The 19,840-nt window shown below is 51.0% G+C and overlaps 1 protein-coding gene across 1 annotated transcript in view; it reads left to right on the top strand.

The window, feature by feature from the left end:
- The window catches only part of SHANK3 (SH3 and multiple ankyrin repeat domains 3), a 352,413-nt gene that overhangs the window by 47,264 nt on the left and 285,309 nt on the right, over positions 1-19,840 (top strand). Inside the window, exon 5 of the mRNA XM_074166270.1 lies at positions 10,492-10,600. Coding sequence (XP_074022371.1) covers positions 10,492-10,600 — 109 coding nt within the window. The remainder of the gene's footprint in view (positions 1-10,491; positions 10,601-19,840) is intronic.

The raw sequence follows: 19,840 nt of genomic DNA, 5'->3' as shown, positions 1-19,840 counted from the left end.
GAAAACCTTCTTCCAGAGGGCTTGACCTACCCCAAAGGTGAAGATCTTCTTGGGAAGCAGCAGGGCCTCTGTCTTCTGTAGAAGCAGAGCCGCAGGAACAAGAAACAAAATGCTGCTGAGGTTTGGGTTTGACTCACGAAGATTAAAGTCACGAGGCTTATGTCTGGTGGCATAAGAATATCCAGGCAGCAAGTCTGGAAAGCTCTCAGCATCTTCCTGGCGCCAGGAAGCGTGAATCATGGTCCCCCTGAGCCTTGTCAGTGAGAGACCGTGCCTGCCGGCGGGAGGGCTGGAGGCGCCTGCCATGAGGAGACCTGGGTGGCAGCATCTGAAGACTTCCCCTATGAGCATGTAGTACCCATAAATGCACTTGATTAAATACTCGCTTCATCTCTATGCTTTAATTTCTACTTAAAAAACAAATCTCCTTCATGTTTCTTTATTTTTAAACCATCCCTTTCCGCTAAGATGTGGCATCTGAGCGAGCTCCTGCAGCTCTGCTCCCTCTTGCCTCCATCAAGAGGATGCTGGTGAGTGTTTCTTTTGGCGGGTGTTTCCCCGGAGCCCGTGGGCACCGTGGGCGGTGGTGCTGGTGGGGGTGGAAGGGGAGCCCCCGTCCTGCCCCGGGGCAGGGGTGCGATGTGAGGGGGGCGCTGGAGGCAGCCGCAGAGGGTAGCGCTAGGAGAGGTGCGAGCAGAGACATGCTGGTGCCGGCCACTTGTTGGAGCGATGCCAGGGCTGAGAGCTGGCATCATCGTGACTTGCCCGCCCGGCACAGAGTGAGGCGGTTTCGCCGGGAGAGGGTGAGAGCGGAGCGTGTGTCTGCAGCAGCTGGATGAGGGTGCGAAGGGGACGGAGCGGTGGGACATGGACTCCTCTCTGGCACGGCGGCTGGCTGAGCAGAGAGACGACCGGCGAGCTGCTGGGGACCACGCACCCCGAATGAAGAGCACGGTACTGCTCCTGCCCTGACTGCCACGCCAGGCACCACCAGGCGAGGGGCGCGGGAGGACAGTCCTGCTGTGCCCCCCACCCCACGGAGGGACCCTGCGGGGGCTGTGGGGCTGGGCGGGGGGTCCATGCCTCACATCGGGGGCGCAGTGGGGAGGTGTCTCTGGGCCAGCGCGGGGAATGGCTGGCGCAGGCGTGTATGGGCATACGTGGGGTGGGCTGCTGTGGGGGTTTCTGCTCCTGCCCATGCCTTCAGGGGTTGGTGTTCTCTTCTGGGAGAGCAGATGCGTGGACGGGATGTCTCCGCTGTGTGGTGCAGACCGTGCCCGTCACTCCAGGCGTGATGCTTCCCTGTTATTTGTAGTGGTGCTAATCGCTCAGGCAGCGAAATAATGTTTTTATTTCTGAGATGTGGTAATTTAAAGGCCTATGAAGGGTTAGCTATAGGTCTAACAGGATGGTGGGACCGCTCCTGAGGTTGTGGTATGTATGAAGTCTTCAGGCCTGTGGCTAATGACAGCAAAGTGTCAAAATGTTTGGAGTTTAGAGTCTGACTTTTAGGGGCAGGATACACTACTTGAGTCTTTTAATGACCTTGAAACATGTTTCTTAACTGCCATTAAGAAAGAAAAATAAGAAAAATGAAAATAACTCCTGTTTTTTGAGTGCCAGTGGACTTGTTTTAAGAAGCAGGGAAATTGATTTCTTGTATTGCTAGCAATAACGAAGTGACTTGCTAAAATCGGTCAATCAGCCTCAGTCCCTTGTGCCTCTTGGGATCTGCAGGCAGTGACATTTCTTGTAGATATTTTTCCTGCTGAATTGCAGTAGGCCATTTAGAAATGGGAGTGCAAAAAATGCGTGTTGGAAAAGGGCAATCGCATTGTGCTTGTAAATGAAAATCTGCGCAGAAAAAACTTGGCATTTACCATAATGTTCACGAAGGGCATTGTGCTACCAGAAGTCTTGGGATATTACCACCTTGAAGGGGAAAGAAGCAAGACGCTTAAAGCACACTTAAAGTAATTATGAGGAGCACATATGCCATTACTGTTGTAGACGACTGACGGTAGTGTAGAGCCAGAAGCGCTGGCCACAGACGCCGATCCTCTCCTGCTGCTGATGGTACGGTTGCGGAGGGACGGCAGCCCTGGCGAGGGCTGGGGCAGTGCAGGCGGGGGCTGCAGGCAGACCCAGCGCCACGAAGCAACGAGAAGGTGTCAGCGTGGTGGACAACACCTGCGGCAGGTCCGCAGCGTGACTGTCACCGCTGTTCCTGTTGGGGTTAACGCACAAGGGGTGGCTGTAGCAGGGAGGGGACGGTGGCACTGCTTGGTGGAGCAGCAGGACATGGGGGACGCCTTCGCCCGAGGTGCAGCTGGGTGAGGGGAGTGAATGCCATGGCCACGGTGATGCCAGGAGGAGGAGAGGAGCTGACGCAGGCTGTGAAGGACCTTTGGAAGAGATGGGCTGCTGGAGGTGGATGTGGGAGAAGTGTGCGGAGGCAGCGTGTAAGGGGGGGCTTCACCTGCCTTCGGGATGGAGGGATCATGTGTGCCTGGTCCAGAGGAGGAGTTTGCGTCAGTAGTGGCTGAAGGTGATCAAGGCTGGAGCAAGGATTCCAGCCTTGAGGATGGAGAACAGAGTGGTGTCTTGCTGCTGGTTTGCACTGGCATCAGTGCCCTCTGCATCCTGGGACCCCTCCACGGCAAGAAACATAGCACAGGACCTCAGCACCTGGTGTATCAAAGGTGGGCATGAGCAAGGCTGGCCCTACCTCTGCTGCAGGAGACCTTTTGCTTGTCTCTGGCTTCTCCTTCTGCCCAGACGAACCAATGGATGAAGGGCAGGACAGCAGAATCTAATGGCTGCCCTGGGGTGATTGCAGACCACCTGGCCCCCCATCCTCCTCTGGTAACAGCAGATGCGGATTTTGGTGTGTCTTAGGAGAGAACTGGAAGGGTAAAAGTGGGAAAACTGGTGGGCTGAGATAAGGATGGTTTAACAGGTAAAGCAAAAGCTGTGCAAGCAAAGCAAGCTCAGGAATTCACCCACTGCGCCTTGTGGCAGGCGGGGGTTCAGCCATCCCCAGGCCAGCCGGGCTCCATCACGCGTGACAGTGACTTGGGAAGACAAACGCCATCGCTCCAAACATCCCCCCTTCCTCCTCCTTCCCCAGCTGAGCAGGACGCCCTGTGATCTGGGACATCCCTTGGTCAGTTGGGGTCACTGTCCCGGCTGTGTACCCCCCAGCCCGTTGCTGGCGGGAGGTGAGGCGCAGAGCAGCCCCTGGGGCTGTGAGTGCTGCACAGCAGCGACTGACGCACCCCCGCGCTATCGTCACCGTTCCCAGCACAGACCCCGGGCAGAGCCCCGCACCAGCCACTGTGAAGAAGCTCGGCTCTATCCCGGCCAACACCGTTACATCCCGGCGGTGTCCCGTGTGGAGGCGGTGTCCCTGCTGGGGGTGGCGGGGGCTGTCCCCTGTCCTCTGCGAGGGCTCGGCCCCCTCCGCGCCTGGGCCTCCGCAGGGCCTCCATCCTGCGAGTGTTGGAGGGGCTCGGGGCCGGTGTGGAGACGCTCCGAGGCAGCCTCCCAGCCAGCGTTAAACATTGCTGTGGTGTGTCATGAAATCGATTATTGCGGGTTTCTGTGGGGATCGATGCGGTGTCTGTTTGCTGCTGCCTAATGGCCGGAGCGAGAGCGTGTCCAGCCGCCGGCTGGAGGGAGGAGGTCGGTCTCTCCAGCCTCTTCCAGGGCCTGTGACCCCGCGGCAGCCGCCGCTCTCTGGAGAGCGGATGGTTTGTCTTAATTCCAGCTGCTGTTGGGGCAAACTGGACCTCAGTAAAAGATTAGTCTTTCTTTGCTACTGACATTGCCAGAAACATCAACATGTGCTTGGCTTGAAGGGGCCGTGCCGTCTCCGCTCGTGCTGGGCGCCTGAGCCGGGAGCCTGCGGCTGCTGCCCCTCAGCGAGTGACAGAATGGTGTCTCTGCAAGAAGAATACCTCCTTTATTTTCTTTCTTTTCCATTCGAGAGAAGCTTGTTCCCTCGCACCAGTTTCCTCTCAGTGAGTGTTTTTCTTCTGGAGGGTGTTGTGTTTTCTTGTGGTTCGGTGCTGGCGCAGGGTGATGGGCTGCGGCAGGGCGGCTGCGGCCGGGCGGCCGAGCTGCGTCCTGTCCCCAGGCTCTCTCCCGGCCTCAGCACCCTTCCCACGTCCCTCATCCTTGTGAGCAAACAGAAGTCCCTCAAACTTGAGGAGGTGGGAGCTCAGTTTCCTCAATCGCCTCCTCGGCGCTGGCGCGGGGCGAGGGGGGTCCTGCCTGCCCACAGCTCCCGGCCCGGCCTGTGCCACCGGGGAACGGAGAGACTTAAAACACCCCTCAAAAGAGCCAGGGGGAGTCTTACTCGAGGCCTTAGTTCTGTTTGTGTGAGTTTTTGTTGGGTCTTGGGGATTTTTCCCTCCCCAGAGAAAGCTTGCTTGGCTCTGTTGAGCACTGCCATTCAAAGATAGCCATTTGCAAATCGCCATCATCCTCACACTAAATACGGTGCTTTCGCTCACAGGAAGATCCACGATGAGTGTTTGTTCAAGCATTCAGAGAGCTTTGTATAAATACATTCAGGTTTAAATTTTTGCATATAGGAAAAAATGGGATGAAATGCCTTTTGATTATTTTTTTATTCTTTTGATTTCTATCAAACTGCATTTGGATGAAAGCTGAAATCCAATTAAAATTAAAGGAAAATAACATTTTAAATTGTGTCTTTATCACTTAAATAAATGTTGCTTTGAATGTACTGGACACGGAAGACAAAAAGTAAATTTATCAGTACATATCTTTTGTATTTAAAGCTGACTGATCTTTTAAACAAAGGAAGATTTGGTTTGTATGAGTGGTTCTCATCACAAATTCTCAAAGGTATTTAAGTGCCAGAAAATAAGTAAGTATCTAGTGAGATTTCAAAATTGCTTAAGCGGTTTAGGCATCTGCTTAGCTCCCCTTCATTTCAGTGGGAGTCTGACATTTGCTCTCTCTCTTCATGTCTAGTCACCTTAATACATTTGAAAACCTGGCCCCAAATCCCTCAAATTCTTAGAATAATGAGATCTCATTCCTTTCCCACCAGGGTTTTATTCATAGATTGGGGGAGGAAAACAAGCTTCCGTACTCTCTCAGTTCTCAAATCTCCCTTCAGCTTTGAGTGAATCAGTCCAAATAATAAGGAAAATACTCTGTGTTTCTAGCTAAATTGAAGTGGAAAAGAATCAGATCGGAAAGCTTTTCTGTGCAGCATAAGCTGAAAAACCCACATGGAAGGATGTAAATACCAGCATTCGCTTCATTGTGAGAAGTGGATGTAACGTGCCCGGCAAGGGATGTGGCTGTGACACATTTGTAGGGTTTGAGTTGGTTTCAGAAGCTAAGTGTGTTTTGCTTCAGATTCTGAACGATTCAGAAAAAGCAGGCTTGGATTCGTGACTGTTGGCAGAAGGGTCATTTAACCAATGCATTTTTGTAAATGCTTGTAAATACAGACACCCGCGTCAGGCGTCGTGCTGCAAACTGGGGTTAACCGGGGGTGTTTTTAAGATGGGGGTGTACCTTTAGTGTAACTGAAATCTCCTGTAATTGTTGGTTTGGCACAGCCCGGTGTGCTGTAGTGCCGGGGGCTGCTGTGGTGACCACGGTGGAGCCCGGGTAGGGAGCAGGTCCCCAGGAGCCCCCGTGTCCCCTCTGTGAGGAGGAGGCTGGCAGGGATGGCCGTGCCAGGGGTGGGATGGCCACACTGCGCTGGTCTGATTTTGGTTAAGCTCTTCGGTGTTGGTTCAGATGTTGGGTGCTGCGGGTCCGGCTGCACCAGCCTCCTGGGGATGGGCAGCTTTGACCAAACCCGCTGAAACAGCGGATGGGGGGGCTGTCGAGGGGGAACCTTGCACCCCGCCTGTCGGCAGACACCTCAGCAGAGCTGGGGTTCCCCTGTGGAGGCTCCCCAGACCTGCCGTGACTCCTCCCAGTGACCCTGAAGGACCCCCAGGAGGAGCAGGGAGCTTGACGGGGCATTCCTGTTCTCCGGTTGTTGGGCTGCAAAGGCAAGGTGTGCGAGAGGCCTCCAAGGAAGAGAGTCCCTGCGCCTTGATGCATTGGTTTCAAGCATATAGTGACCAGGGTGTCTCAATTAGCAGTTTCCTGTTATTTTACCCAGTCCAAGTTCTGTCATTTCCCAAACTTGGCTATTGATGTGGCGCCCCAGAGCTGTCCGGGAAGCAGCGGGCTGCGTCTCCAGGATTTGTGTATGGAAACGGCAGTCTCTCTCTCTGTGGCCATAGAAATATTGAACTTGAATGAAACAACGTATTTTTTTCTAGCTTTATTCTGGAAAACAGTTCATCTGAGCTAACCGTATACCTCTCTGTTGGTAAAGAATCAGAAACTGAAAACTCCTGGCAAAGGCAAGCGCGGGGCTGCTCTGCTCTGCTCCATACATGTGCGGTGACCCCGCTCCTGGCTCTCGGCCGTGTCCTGCCTCCACTGCACGAACACAGCCCTTCGTATGGCCGGGCAGCAAGCCTGGCCAGAGACACCATCTAGGTTGTGATCCTCTTTTTACTTTTCCCTTCGTTTGGTCTCTTTCCTTGTTTTGCCTTATTTCAGGTTGGTTTGTAGTGGAGAAAGGCTGTCACTGAAATCCTGGGCAGGGGATTCTTCTAACACCATAACATTACACCTCTGGTAAATAGCCTTTTTCATTCTCTATATTCTTGGTTTTCTTAGGCAGTTTTGTTGTTCCCTCAGGACTAGGACCAAACCCGGAGGAGCAGCACTGGGCAAGGGAGTGCAGAAGTCACCGTGCTGGTGTCCTGCCCCCTCCCATAGCGTTAAGTTTGGGAACTGCAGCAGCCTCTGAACACGGGCACCGAGCGGCAGGGCTGGGGCACGGCTGCAGAGCAGGTCAGCCACGACAAATTGATGGAAATGCAACATTTTTCTACATGAAAGTTAACTGGCTAAGTTTCTGGGTTGTATAAATTATTTTTGAAGCGCTGCTGTGGGTTTGGTCCAAGACCTTGGATAGATGAACCTTCTGTGTTCTTCATCGGGAAACGCAGGGCAGTAACTGATTTCCCCCCAAGGGAAATTCCATGTGTAGGCCCGTTAACGGCCGCATGGTGCACATTAACGCCTGCGTGGTGCACAGGGCCGTGGTGACGAACACGCATCTACAGCGGGAGAGTGCACATCCCAGAATGGAGGATGCCTCTCTCTGCATCCTCCTTTTGCTCTTGTAGTCTCTTCAGTTTCCTTTTTAAATTTAAAAAGTACCATTAAAAGTTGACATAGTGCATCAACTTCCTGCTATCAAACAATGTTTTAAATTCCTGAGCAGTTGGAACAGTAGAGACCTGAAGGAGCCGGCGGCTGCTGGGCACTAGGATATGTTTCTGGGGCTGTAAGTGAGTCGCTGGCAGACCCTCGGGAACAGAAGTTGGGGTTGGTGCCTCAATGTGTCTGACTGTGGCACAGAAGGGAGACTGCCACCAGCTGCTGTGGCATGGCAGAGGTACGGCATTGGCCTCTGCCGGGAGCACACCCAAGTGTCCCTCTGTCCCTGGGGACCCTGGGAAGGCCACTGGAGCAGGGACCTGTGTGGGCAGAGGCTGCCAGCGTCGAGGGGATGGGACATGTTGGGGAGTCCTTTCCTCAGCTTGTGCCTCCACATGTCCTCCGACCGCTGGTGCAGTTCTTGGTGGGACTGGCAGCGCCATGGGTTTATTGGGGCCACGTGTGGAGGATGATCCTTTGGGTTTGGTCAGCATCGTCTGCTGAACGGCTGCTGGAAGGACATGATGCGTGTGGACAAACGGGAGCAGAAGGAACAGGGTTAAATCTGCACAATCGGGTGATGGTTGGGAAGATGCATTTTGGAATGGCATCCTGGAGGCGGTTGCTGGAGTTGTCAAGCCCCGTCTGTGCTGTTGCTGGCAGGCAGCTGTGATTCCCGTCAGCGCGTCTGTACTTGTGCGGAAGCTGAAGGGATACGGAGCAGGAGGTGGGGTTTGTTTCAGCTACTTGTGAGGCGAGAGGGGATTTGGGGGAGAAGTAACACCAAGCAGTGGGGGTTAGAATCATAGAATTGTCTGGGTTGGGAGGGACCCTTCAGATCATCAAGTCTAACCATCAACCCAACACTGACAAAGCCACCACTGACCCATGTCCCTCAGCACCACGTCTGCCCGGCTTTGAAATCCCTCCAGGGATGGCGACTCCACCACTGCCCTGGGCAGCCTCTGCCAAGGCTTCACAACCCTTTCAGTGTAAAATTGTTCCCAATCTCCATCCTAAATCTCCCCTGGTGCAACTTGTGGCCATTTCCTCTTGTCCCATCACCTGTTCCTTGGGAGAAGAGACCGACCCCCCCCTGGCTACACCCTCCTTTCAGGGAGTTGTAGAGAGTGAGAAGGTCTCCCCTCAGCCTCCTTTTCTCCAGGCTGAACACCCCCAGCTCCCTCAGCCGGGGAGGGGGCTGTGCTCCGCACAGAGGCACCAGCTGTGGCTCCAGCCATCCCCAGTGACTCCCTGCTCTTGGCTCTCCCCTTACTGTGCTCTCACCCCTGGGGCACAGATGGCAGTGAACCCGGTACCTGAATCGTGTGTCTGTGGCGTTGCACATTATCCGGTGCGTTCCCGTGGCACCGGCATCTCTGCATGTGTGGGTATTGCCGCAGATGGCCAGAGCCAGTGGGTTCAGCGCTGCCGTGGGTGCAGGGGAGCTGTGTTTCCGTGCGGTTTTGCCCAAGGTAGTTAGCTCTGCTGAGATGCAGTGACGTTGCAGGGGGTGGTGCTCTAGGATGGCTGTACAGTTTTACATACCTCACCTGGCATGTTCATGGCACAGCTCCACAGTGCTGATTTTAGAAAAAAAAGGTGCTCTGTGTTTTAGGTTTGGTTCTGCAGACTCACCACACAGAGGCTGGGTTTGTTTTAAATTGGGTTCACATCTCAGCATTAATTTGTCTCATCCTTGGAAAGTTTCATCCAGGTGGTGTTTTCTGTCTGACTTCTCGCCACAGTCTCCTCAGCGTGTCAGAGGAACAGCACCCGTGAACTTTGTGGGTCCCAAGTTTTGGGATTTGCAGGCTCCTCTCTAGAGCTGGTTCTAAAGGTATTAAGTTTTCCCCTGAGAAAATTACATTTTGACAAAATGAAAATATTAGGCAAAATAATATGTGATGAAATTTTGTTTAGGAAGCCTTTGAAAGGAATTGGACACATTTCCACATCCTGTTGAGTATTTTTCAGATTTTTTTTTTTCTATTTTCCAACTGGGAATGTTCAAAATGAAATTTGAAGTGAATCACTTTGGAATTCATTTTGCTGCATACAAAAAAAAAAATTTTTCTGTATCAAATTAGGGGAAAATGTTGAAACTTGAGTTTTTTCGCCGGGTGGAAGATCTGCTTTGCTCGGCCGTGTTCAGGCAGCGGTGCAGTGGTTGGCAGGAGAAAGAGCAGTTCCCTGACCGTCGGTCGCAGCCTGACTGGTTGGTTAGAGCTCTTCCCAAAGACCTCACTTGCACGGTATTTCTGCTGTGTCAGACACTTTCTAGCATGCCTTCCCTGAAACTGGCTACTGCAAGGTTTGATTAAAATTAACTCAAAAAAGCCCCAGCCAACCTGCAATCACAAGTCTGAAGATCTGGACTGGAGATGTGTGAGATGGGTGTTTTCAAACTGTAGCCTGTCCAAGTGTTGCCTGTCTGGCAGAGCTGCAATTTCTAGAGTCTAGAAATTAATAAAATAATGTATTCATCCAGTATAGCTGTCCAAAAGAGAAAACAGGGAAAAAGCCAACAACCCAACAAAAACCAGGCGGACTTAAAGGAGAGCATTCTGAGCCCTCAGTCCCCTCAGGAGAACAAGGTTTGGTCATTGGCCAAAGACAGGAAATCCCACCAAGAATAAAGCACAGTTTCACAGCAGACAGCGGGGCAGCCGTGCCCGTCACACTGTGCAATAATAGCCGGTGTTTGTGTGGCCCGAGCTTTCCTGGGAAGTGTTTTAAGTTCAGCAGGCAGGTGGGTGATAGGCATTTGCAACACGGCACACGTACATGGCGTTGGGGTGGGAGGCGGATGACCCTCGGGCTGTGCCCACTGTGGCTGGGATGCTCTCCTGCAGCCAGCGCTGTGCCGTTGAGGGGTTCATGATGTTCCGTGTCTGTGGATGTGTCCGTGTCACAGGCACGTGCAAGGTGTGTGCCAGCCCTCACGGCATGTACCAAGAGAAGGTGCCTTAGCAGGGGACTTGTGGTGGGGCAGGGGGTGGTGGCTGGCAGCCCCTGATGGTCTCCATGGGGCGATTGATCCCAACTGAGGAGAGGGATGGAGGAACCATGGCCTCTGGTGGGTGCTGCTGCGTTATTCCTGCTGGTTGCCTTGGGTCTCCTGAATGGGGATATTCCTCCGGTGCCTTCTTTCTCCATACTGGGGTGTTAACACTCTGTATTCTGTGTTTTCCTGGGGTGTCATGGCTGCAGGCAAACCTGAAGAAGTTCATGGAATACGTGCAGATGCTAAATGCAGAGAAGGTCTGCAGACTGCTGGAGAAGGGACTGGACCCCAACTTTCACGATCCGGATACTGGAGGTGAGACTGGCTTCTCCAGAGAGGGGAGGGTGACAGAGCAGGGTTGGGGGAGAAAGCTTCCAGGGGACACAGTGGGAATCTGGGGGAGTTGTTGTTTTTGAGGAGGTGTAGCAAACTGTATTTTGTCTGAAATGTAAGGTGTGGAGGAGAGGGATGAAAATTGAATTTGTCAATAGCATGTCTTCTTACGATGCTTTGGGTCTTGGGATCGTGAAGCTACAGAAGGCTCTTGGGAGAAGATGGTGTGTGTGTGGGAAAGACACAAAGTCTGGGAATACGGCACAAAATGAGAGAGCGGCAGGGCCGTGCACCTTTCCGTGTGGGATTCTGGGGAGGATGAGGCTGTCTCTGAGACTGGTGAGTTGGAGTCGCTGCCTGAGGATCTCTTCGTGAAGCAGTCAGAAGATTTCAGTGTTTTGGGGCTCAGGAAAATCAAATCTTGGCCTCTGGTTTCCTTGATTTTTTGTTTTCTCATTTTTGTTTTTTTCCCCTGTGTATGTGAGCAAAGTTCACAAAGTACACCCCGCAGAGGTCTGGTTGCTGGGGTGCTGGTGGGCTCTGGGCCATCTGCGGGCTCCTGGCCGTGAGCAGTGAGACCAGACTCCAGCACGTGCTCCTCATTGATGGGGCAGCAAGGGAGGATTCTCTCCTTTTCCCCTGCTGTGAAATCTCATCATCTTGTTCTGAGAGGAGTTACTGCTTTTGTTGTTCCTCTCTTAAAGTAATGCAGCTTATTAGTATTTATTATAGAGTTGGACTCCTGTGTGTGAATCATGGGCACGTTTCCAACCCGTGAGCAGACTCCAGCCTGGTGATTAATTTCCTGTGTTTCTGGTTCAGTTGGATGGTTTTTCAGGTTGTTTCTGAAACACTGGCTACCCCTGTACTCGGGAACTCGGTGTGTGCAGACCGTTTTTCAGCAGTGGGATCAGGTGGCGGAGCATGGTGTCGGTGACACTATTACCCTCTCTTGTCCTCTCAGACAAGGTGGCTGCATCCCACCTGCCCTTTGGGAGCAGCCCCTGCCAGCCCCTGAGCTGGGAAGGTGAAAGCTGTTGCAGCCCAGCTCTGGGAAGAGCCATTTGCACGGTGCCCAGGAATGTTTAATTTGCTGGTGTAGCCGCTCTGTCTGAACCTGCCAGAGTGTCCCCATGAACAACTCAGATGAAAAATAGCTGATAGCAGGCCAGTGCGGTCACCGTCTGCCCTGGAGCATGTCCAAACAGCTCAGCTCCACATGCTTTCCACTTTTGCCCAAGACCTTACAAGCATTTTGAGGGATCTTTCCTTTTAAAGAAAGCCCTCTGCTCTTGTGAAGCTGATTCAGCTTTCCAGGGTATATTCTGTTGCAGAGCTGCTTGAAAAGATGCTGTGAGAGTCTGGGACCTGATACGGGTTGAACCCAGATGTTATTTCACAGAAAGGTAGAGGCTCAGAGGAGCCGGCTCTTGAGCACTGAAAAGACTCTTGGATGTAGAGGGGGAAGAGGGGAAAACACCTGACCCAAATAGTCATTTGGATCCGGTTCAGAACCCAGGGCAAAACCAGATGTGAAAATAGAGTGTTAGAGCAGAGGGAGTCTTGCACACCTCACTCTGGAGTCCTCATTCTTGTGCAAAACCAATTCATTACTGCTTGCCTTACAGTCTGTTTGGTGAGCTTGAAAGAATGACATAAACCTGCTGTTTAGTATTCATGGGCTCCTGGAATTTAAGACCAGATGGAGCTGTCGTACCATCCAACCTCACCTCTGGTGTCTTGCAGGATGCTCCTCACCCTCTGTGTGTGCCTGTTCACTAAGCAAAGCTTACAGAAAGTCATCAATCTTGATTCAGGGAACAGAAGATCCCTGCCTTTCCTTCGTTATTGGGTTAATCACCCTCATGGTTTAAAATTCGTCTCTCATTTGAATTTGTATGCTTCATCTTCCAGCTGTCGTTATACTTTATCTTCCAGATTAAAGACACTTTAGTACCTGGTATGCCTTCACATGAAGGTATTTATACATGGTAATCAAGTCAACATTCAATCTTCCTTTCCTTAATTAAAGAGAGGCCAGACTCCCCCAGTCTTTCATTTGAAGGTATTTTCTCTAGTTTTCCTGTCATTTTTGTGACTTATATGTCACTACTCCATTTTTAGGTGGTTTTTAAGAGCGCAGGTAGCAGACAGCATGCTGCCTCCTGTGCCACCCATCCTGGGCAGGCACAACAATTCCTGCAGGTCCTTGATCTGTGGCCTCTGGGTGTTTGGGAGGATGGGGGTGACTGGGGAGCTCTGGGCTGGGACCCCACATTACGTCCTGCTGGATGGAGGGGCCAGGAGGACCTCCCTTCCTGTTCCTCCTCCTGCCTTGTGTCCTACCCCCACCTTAACTGGGGTTACTGGGCAGAATGAAGTGGAACCAGTAATCAGTTCCTTGCTTGGGAGTGTTGTTTTGGGGAGGTTGTTTTTCTTCCCAGAATCACAGAATGATATGAGGTTGGAAGGGACCTCTGGAGAGCACCCGGTCCAACCCCCTGCCAGAGCCACTGGCCTTCTTGGCCACCAGGGCACATTGCTGGCTCCTGGGCATCCTGGTGTCCACCAGGACTCCGAGGTCTTTCTCCTCAGAGCTGCTCTCCAGCAGGTCACCCCCAACCTGTCCTGGTGCAGGGGGATATTCCTCCTCAGGGGCAGCACCCTACACTTGCCCTTGTTGAATTTCATCAGGTTCCTCTCTGCCCAACTCTCCAGCCTGTCCAGGTCTCGATTCCCATTGATTTCCCACACAGCCTGGGCTCTCAAAGCCATCATCCTGCAGGGCCTCTGTGCCCGTGGTTCCTGGTCCTAACCCAGCCCCACTTGCTCCTAGCACTCTTCCAAGCCTTGTGGCATCTACAAGTCTGGTCAGTAATTTGCATTTACCTCAGGATAATTGTTGAGGATCTAGAATAGAGTCAAGTTCCAACACCCTGAAGAGCCTCTTCAGCGCCCACGTGGTGGGCCACGTTCCCCAGTGACTGCTCCGACTGCGGCTCTTCCCTGTTCGTTTGGAACATGCCGGGCTGATGTTTAACACCACTTGTTTTGGTGCTGTGTAGGACCCAGCTGTAGGACCTTGCATGAGGGCAGCAACCTGCATCAGCCAGACTGGTGGTGTACCAAGGGAAGGCGTTAGGTTTGAGCAGGAAGATCTATTTACTGTAAAGCTTGATTGGGAGATGTTAATAATACAGGTATTCTTTAATGCTGTGTCCATTAAATTCCAAATCACTTTTCCCAGCTTTTTCCCAGGATCGGTATTATTTCTCTGACTTGTATTTTCATGGATTGTTTTCCTTCTCTCTTTTTGAACACTGGCCTGACGCTGCTTTGCTTCTGGTCTTTTTGAATGTCCCAATATTTCAAAATGTATTAAAATTTAAGTTTTTTTGGACCAGGAAAATCTTTGAGGAGAAGATAAGGAGGATGATACAAAACATTCACTAGATGTAAACAATTTATTAAATATTAGGTAGCTCATGCCAATTATCTTATTTGGTAATGGAAGGAAAATAATGCATTTTCACAGCAGCGAAATAAGAAAATGATGGGTCATTTTTCTGTCTGTATTTGCTAGCAGTTACACGCTATCGCCTGGTGACGGACTGGCTCGCACGGGGACCGGGAAGCCATTTCTGTGCTGCTGACCTGAGAGGGGCACGGGGCAGCCATTCTCCTCTTGGATTTACGGAGCTGTAGTTCTGGGTCACACAGAAATTGTTCTTCAAGACTTCCCAGTCACCTTTTACTTTCCCTTTTTAATTTTAAACCTCCCACACTTTCTGTGATCAGTTACCTAATCTAATTTCCCTTGATTGATTCCCTCAGGAAGCATCAAATACTCACCTGGCTAGTTGGGATTTTCTTCTTTCCGTGTCGTTCCTAGCTGACTGGACAGCAGTCAGGTATTTAGCAGATGTTTATTTATGATATTGAGATCCAAGGTAGCACTCCCTTATGTTGGAGTGAAACAGTATCTAGAGAAAAGTGATCAGTTTTCTCTTTTTTAGAAAATCAAATGATATTTTATTGCTTGTTGGCTGGGACAGCAGCATTTTTCTTCACAGTGGAGTTGCCCCAATAGTGGAAATGATAATTTATACAACTTGGAGATAAACACTTAGAAATTAATGCTTTTTTTCTTTAGTGCTTCGTAACAAAATCTTATAAAGGACCTTTCAACTTACTACTTCAGACGCTAATCCACACGCACTCAGAGTCCTGTTCTGAGTAGTCAGTGGCCACAGGAGAGGTGATGGGATTTGAACGTGAACTCATTCTCTGGTCCTCCCCTGCCCACTCGGCACTTTCTCATTCTCCTAACAATCAGGCATCCTTGATATTCTAAAATGGTGTAATTGTCTGTAGATGTCGGTACAATTATATCACAGCTCTTACTACCCGTAAAAGCAGTCCCCATCCTTTTCCTTGTGTTCCAGCCTCTGAGCATTTTGCAAAGAGGAAGCAAAAACCTTCCTCACATTCTTTGTCAAATGGCTTTAATTACTTCTGATACTGTGCTTGCGCTCTGCTTCTCTCTTTGGAATCATTTTGCTTGTGTTCTTAGTTAAGCGTATTCTTAATTGCTCTACCTATTTCTCAGCCGAGATCATTATCTCACCTCTGGGTTGGGAAGAGCTGGTCGGGTCATTCACTGAGAATCCTCCAGAACGGGCCAGAACATCCCAGTTTTGCTCCCATCATGTGGCTGGTGAGTCACATCCAGTGGCTTTTTGTGGGATCCCTTGTGGTGCTTGTAGGACTGAAGGGATCTCTGGGATGAGAACATGGACTTTTCCGTCCTTCAGCTTTCCTTCCATGTCCTCGTGCCCCATTGCCAGCAAGTTCCTGCCCTTTACCTGCCCAGGCTCATCCAGCGCCAATGGAGAATTGTGGGCTGTCCTCAGCTTCTGTGGAAATGCAGTGCCGCTGCGTGGTTTACGTTCCCTTGGCAAGATTTCCAGGTTTTGGTGAAGGGCACCCAGACACATTTCAGCATCTGGCCCTGAGGCTGGAGTCGGTTGCCTGGATGGGGCACCTGGCACCAGGGAGTGTGAGACATCAGCATGGGGCTGGCGGGGGAGCTGTGGGATGGGGTGGGATGGGGTAGGATCGGCGCCCGCGGAGCCAGATGGGTCCTTGCTGGGCGGCTGAGTCCCACTCGCGGGATTGCTCAGCTGCACTCCACCGAGGTGTCACCTGGTCTCCATTAACTGTGGAGGGAGCTTTTGTACCCACAGTTATGTGTGGGGATGGATCCCCCCTCCCTCTGTGTTCAGCTTGAGGAAGATCATCTGCTGTTTTGGTCTGCTGCTTAGAACAGTCTTTCTTGGTGATGCTTTTCAGGACCTGGGCCTCTCATGGATCTTAGTATAAAATATGAGAAATATAAGCTGATGGTCTTGCTAAAAGCAAATAGAAATCATAGACAATAAAATACTTATTTTTTTATTAACTATTTCACTTCTGGCCATGATAGTACTGAATGCAGAGTTAGACTAGGAAAGAAAAGCCATCTCAAACTCCCTTCTCCATCCCTCTTTGACGTACCCATTTTGCCTTGTTTTGGACATGGCTGTTTCTGTCGTAACTCCTTGCTCCTTCCAGCCGGGTTCCTCGCAGCGGTGCTGGTCGTGGTTGATTCTCCTGTTCTGTTGCCCACCTTGATGCTCTGCTCTCCTGCTTTCTCTGTCTCCCCAGTTCCCTCCCTGCAGATCTTCTCCTCAGGCTGCCTCTAGGGCTGGCTCTGAGCCTCCTCTCCAGCTGTCCTCCCACGAGTCTTTGGATCTCAGATGGTGCACAATGGTGCAATGTGCACTTCTGACCCGTACCTTTCATTTGTCACCAGCTCACACTTCATATTCAGGACTGGTTCTCTCCCTCTGCAGCAAGGAGAGCATGGTGCATCCTTGGCACAGCCCTTCCTCTGGTGCGGCTGGGACAGATCCGTGCCTGAAGAGGAGAAACCATGTTCCCTATGGAACGCCCCTTTGGCAGTCCTTTTTTCAATGGCCTTGTTCACTACACTGGAATTTCCTGAGTTGCTGGATGAAGGATGCAGAGGAGGCAGAGATGCTGAGCGCAGCGTGGTGGGCCCTGTGCTCGGGTGGCAGTTTCAGTGGTCATGTTGGCATAGTTTGAGGCTGGGCATGTGCAGGGTGGTGATACCGTCACTGCGTTCCCATCCCTGGGTGACGCATGAGCAGCTCTGTCCTGTGTGGTCTCCTCATGCATCTGCAGCTTGGTGGGCGTCACTGTTGTTGTTTCTTGTGGCTTTTGTGTTGACTGGGGGGGAAATCATGCAAGTGACCTTTCTGAGAGCGGTAGGGCCTCAGATTCCTTCAACAAGGACTCTTCCAGATGGACCCATCCAAGCGTGGGGGCCCTGCTGTTGTGTGGTCATCTCTAGCTCTGTTGTTCCATCACCCATAGGGCTTCTCTGAATAGAGCTGAGACTCCAAGTCTGGAGCCATCATGTGTGGTGGTACTGCCATTCTGATGAGGTGGGCTCAAGCAGAGGAGGCACATAGCAATTCCCATCAGGAAAAGTTTCTGGAATTTATCATGGACTTCTGGTTCCAATCTGCCTGCCTTCTGTTCCTCTGCAAGAAGATAAATTAGTTATCTCAAGTACCTAATCATTCAATTAACCACAGTTTTGGAAAATAAAGTGGCTCATTTTTACTGAAGATCATTAGGTGAGGCTCCTGTGACGAGCTGAGCGCATGCCAGGATGGAGCCCCACCAAGGGCTAGCAGTGAACAGTGGAGGAAGGCTGGGGGAAGCAGCCTCTTCCGCCAGCACAATTCCAGTTGGAAGTGGGTATTTTAACAAGCCTTCAGGGTGTTTCTGTGTAAAATTGTGCTGATGTCATTTATGGTATATTTTAAAGGCTGCACAAAGCAGCAAAGATAGTTGCTTTAATATGAATACCTTAACGTTGGTTTGGAAGAGACTTAACAAATAGCTCTTTTATAAAATAAATATATTTGGGCTATTTTTCTTTAGTCTAGCAATTTTTTTCTTTTTTTAAAGTAAACATCTGTACCGTGGCAGCGCATATGGATGGAGCCTTAGGTTAGAGTTCTGTGTGCAAACCCGCGTGGAACAGCACGATGAGAAAGGACACTTGCCTCTCTACCTCCTGGAGAAGGTCTCAGTGCTGCCAGTGATGCCTATTCCGTGATGCTGATCGTTACTAGATGTCAGCGGTGGTGTGCTCCATGTTCAAACCCCCTCGGCAGAATGCGGTGTACAAGCTCTGCATCTTTGTGGTGTCTGACTCCTCTGACTGGAGGCCTCTCCCTGTTTCCTGTCAATGCTTTTTGGCTGTTGTTAAGAGCCCGGTGCATTTTTATCTGAAATTGGGCATTGGGCAGAGAGAAAGCGAATTATTTTTCTCAGACTGTCTGCTTTCTGCTGCAGGTTTTCATCCTGCCCGTTGCAGGAGCATGGTACGCAGTATGATTGATGCCTGTCAGTGGTGATCCTTTTTTGTACCATCTTGTCCTGGGAGAAAATAAATATACATATGTGCAGGGTGGCGTTTTATTTTGGTGAATGGTGAAGTAAAAATGTAGTTGTTCTGTGTCCTTCTCGCTCTGTCTTTATGTTAGCTAGCCAGGGGTGATGGATGGAAGAAAATTTTGTCCTGTAGTTTTATATTCTAGGGGCTTGACCAAGTCTCAGTCTGCAACACAGAAGGTCTGCTAACATGAGCCTGTGCTGTCCTGGAGGTTAATCAGGGGAGGATGCCACTGGCTTCCCCAAACTGGGAAGGACACTGGGACTTGCCAGACACAGGAAACCTGGGAACGGAGGGAGCTGCTGAGGATGAAGCCAGTGAAGTCTTGTTGCAGGACACCGTCTCCTTGCCAGTCCCTGTGGAAGCGGAGAAAGGGTGTAGAGAGAAAGGAGAATATTAATTCAATGCTTAATATCCTCTTCCAGAATGGGGAAGACCCTTGGTGATTTGGAGTTTGATTATGCCAAGGCTGAGCTGGTTCAAGAAGTGGTTTCTGTGCCTCCAGTTCTGGACGGAGCCTGAGGGGGTCTGTAGGAGCTGCCTTGTTCATTGCATTTGCTCTTGAAGCACCTGCAGGCTGCCGGGAAGCCTCCCGTTGCAGCACAGAAGCCTTTGATACCGTTATTGCATCCAAACCCATTTGTCAACCTACATGTGCCTGGGAATTATCCCCCGGGACCTCACATTCCCTCCAGTTGGCCAGGGAGGTCTGCAGATGTGGCCAAACTTCCCATGGCAAAGCCGCATGATGTGGTGGCCAGCGGTGTTGGGACCTGGTCTCTGTGATGAGGAATAACGCTGTGAATGGGGCTTCCCTCCTCTGGGGAGTGGGGAGCTGTTGCAGACCAGGCTGCTGAGCATTCCCTGCGTGCAGGGGATCCCCCCGAGAGCCAGCACACAGCAGTATCCGACCATAACAGCCAAAGTGGAGACAGTTTCCAGCAATAAGTCCTCCTCTGGCCCTTCACTTCCTGAAGACAACAATGCCATAAATTTCCATAAGTATTCTCTCTTCAGGAGCCATCCCTCATTACACCACCTCCAGGAACCCAAAATCTTTTAGACCTTGTGGTTTTGTTTTTTGGCTTTGGCTTTCTTCAGCTACTCAGAGACTTCTTGAACGTCCTTGTCCCAAGTTCTTCTGAACCAGTGCTGCTCTCCATCTTTGCCAGGAGATGCTCACCTGGTCCACCAGCCAGGACTCTGCCCTGTGGGAATCTGGTAAAACCTGAAACTAGAGAGGATACAGACACAGGGAGGAAACAGTCTCTTCCAAAAGGTCTTAGAGTTTTCTTGCCTGCTCCCCTGCGTCTCCTGTAAGGACCTGCAGGGATACTGTGCATGGAGAGAGAAAAGGCCACTTTGCTGCCTCCTTGCTCCTAGATGCTTTGAAAACTGTAGTCTTCCCTTGGTTGGGAATACTTCTATACTGAATTTTTAACCCGGAGCTTTCAGGTTTGTCAGTGAAGGGATGGGACCGTGGGCAGATGTCCAACCAAGATTTCAAGAGAAGAGATAAATAAATGATGGTATTTCCAGTGCTTGGTATTTAGCAAAGGTAGAAAAAGCTGCAGTGCATAAGTGCTAGCCTTAATTTCTCAGCCATCCTTTACGAAATCACTGTGGTAAATCTCCTCTCCTTTTCAGCAGAGCAGCACCGCTATTAGCAATGCTCTTTTATCCGCTGTGTC

The sequence above is a fragment of the Numenius arquata genome, chromosome 2 (genome assembly GCF_964106895.1).
Source record: "Numenius arquata chromosome 2, bNumArq3.hap1.1, whole genome shotgun sequence".
Classification (NCBI taxonomy): Eukaryota; Metazoa; Chordata; class Aves; order Charadriiformes; family Scolopacidae; genus Numenius; species Numenius arquata.
Note: the sequence above shows the minus strand (reverse complement) of the source record. Positions and strands in the feature narration are given on the sequence as shown.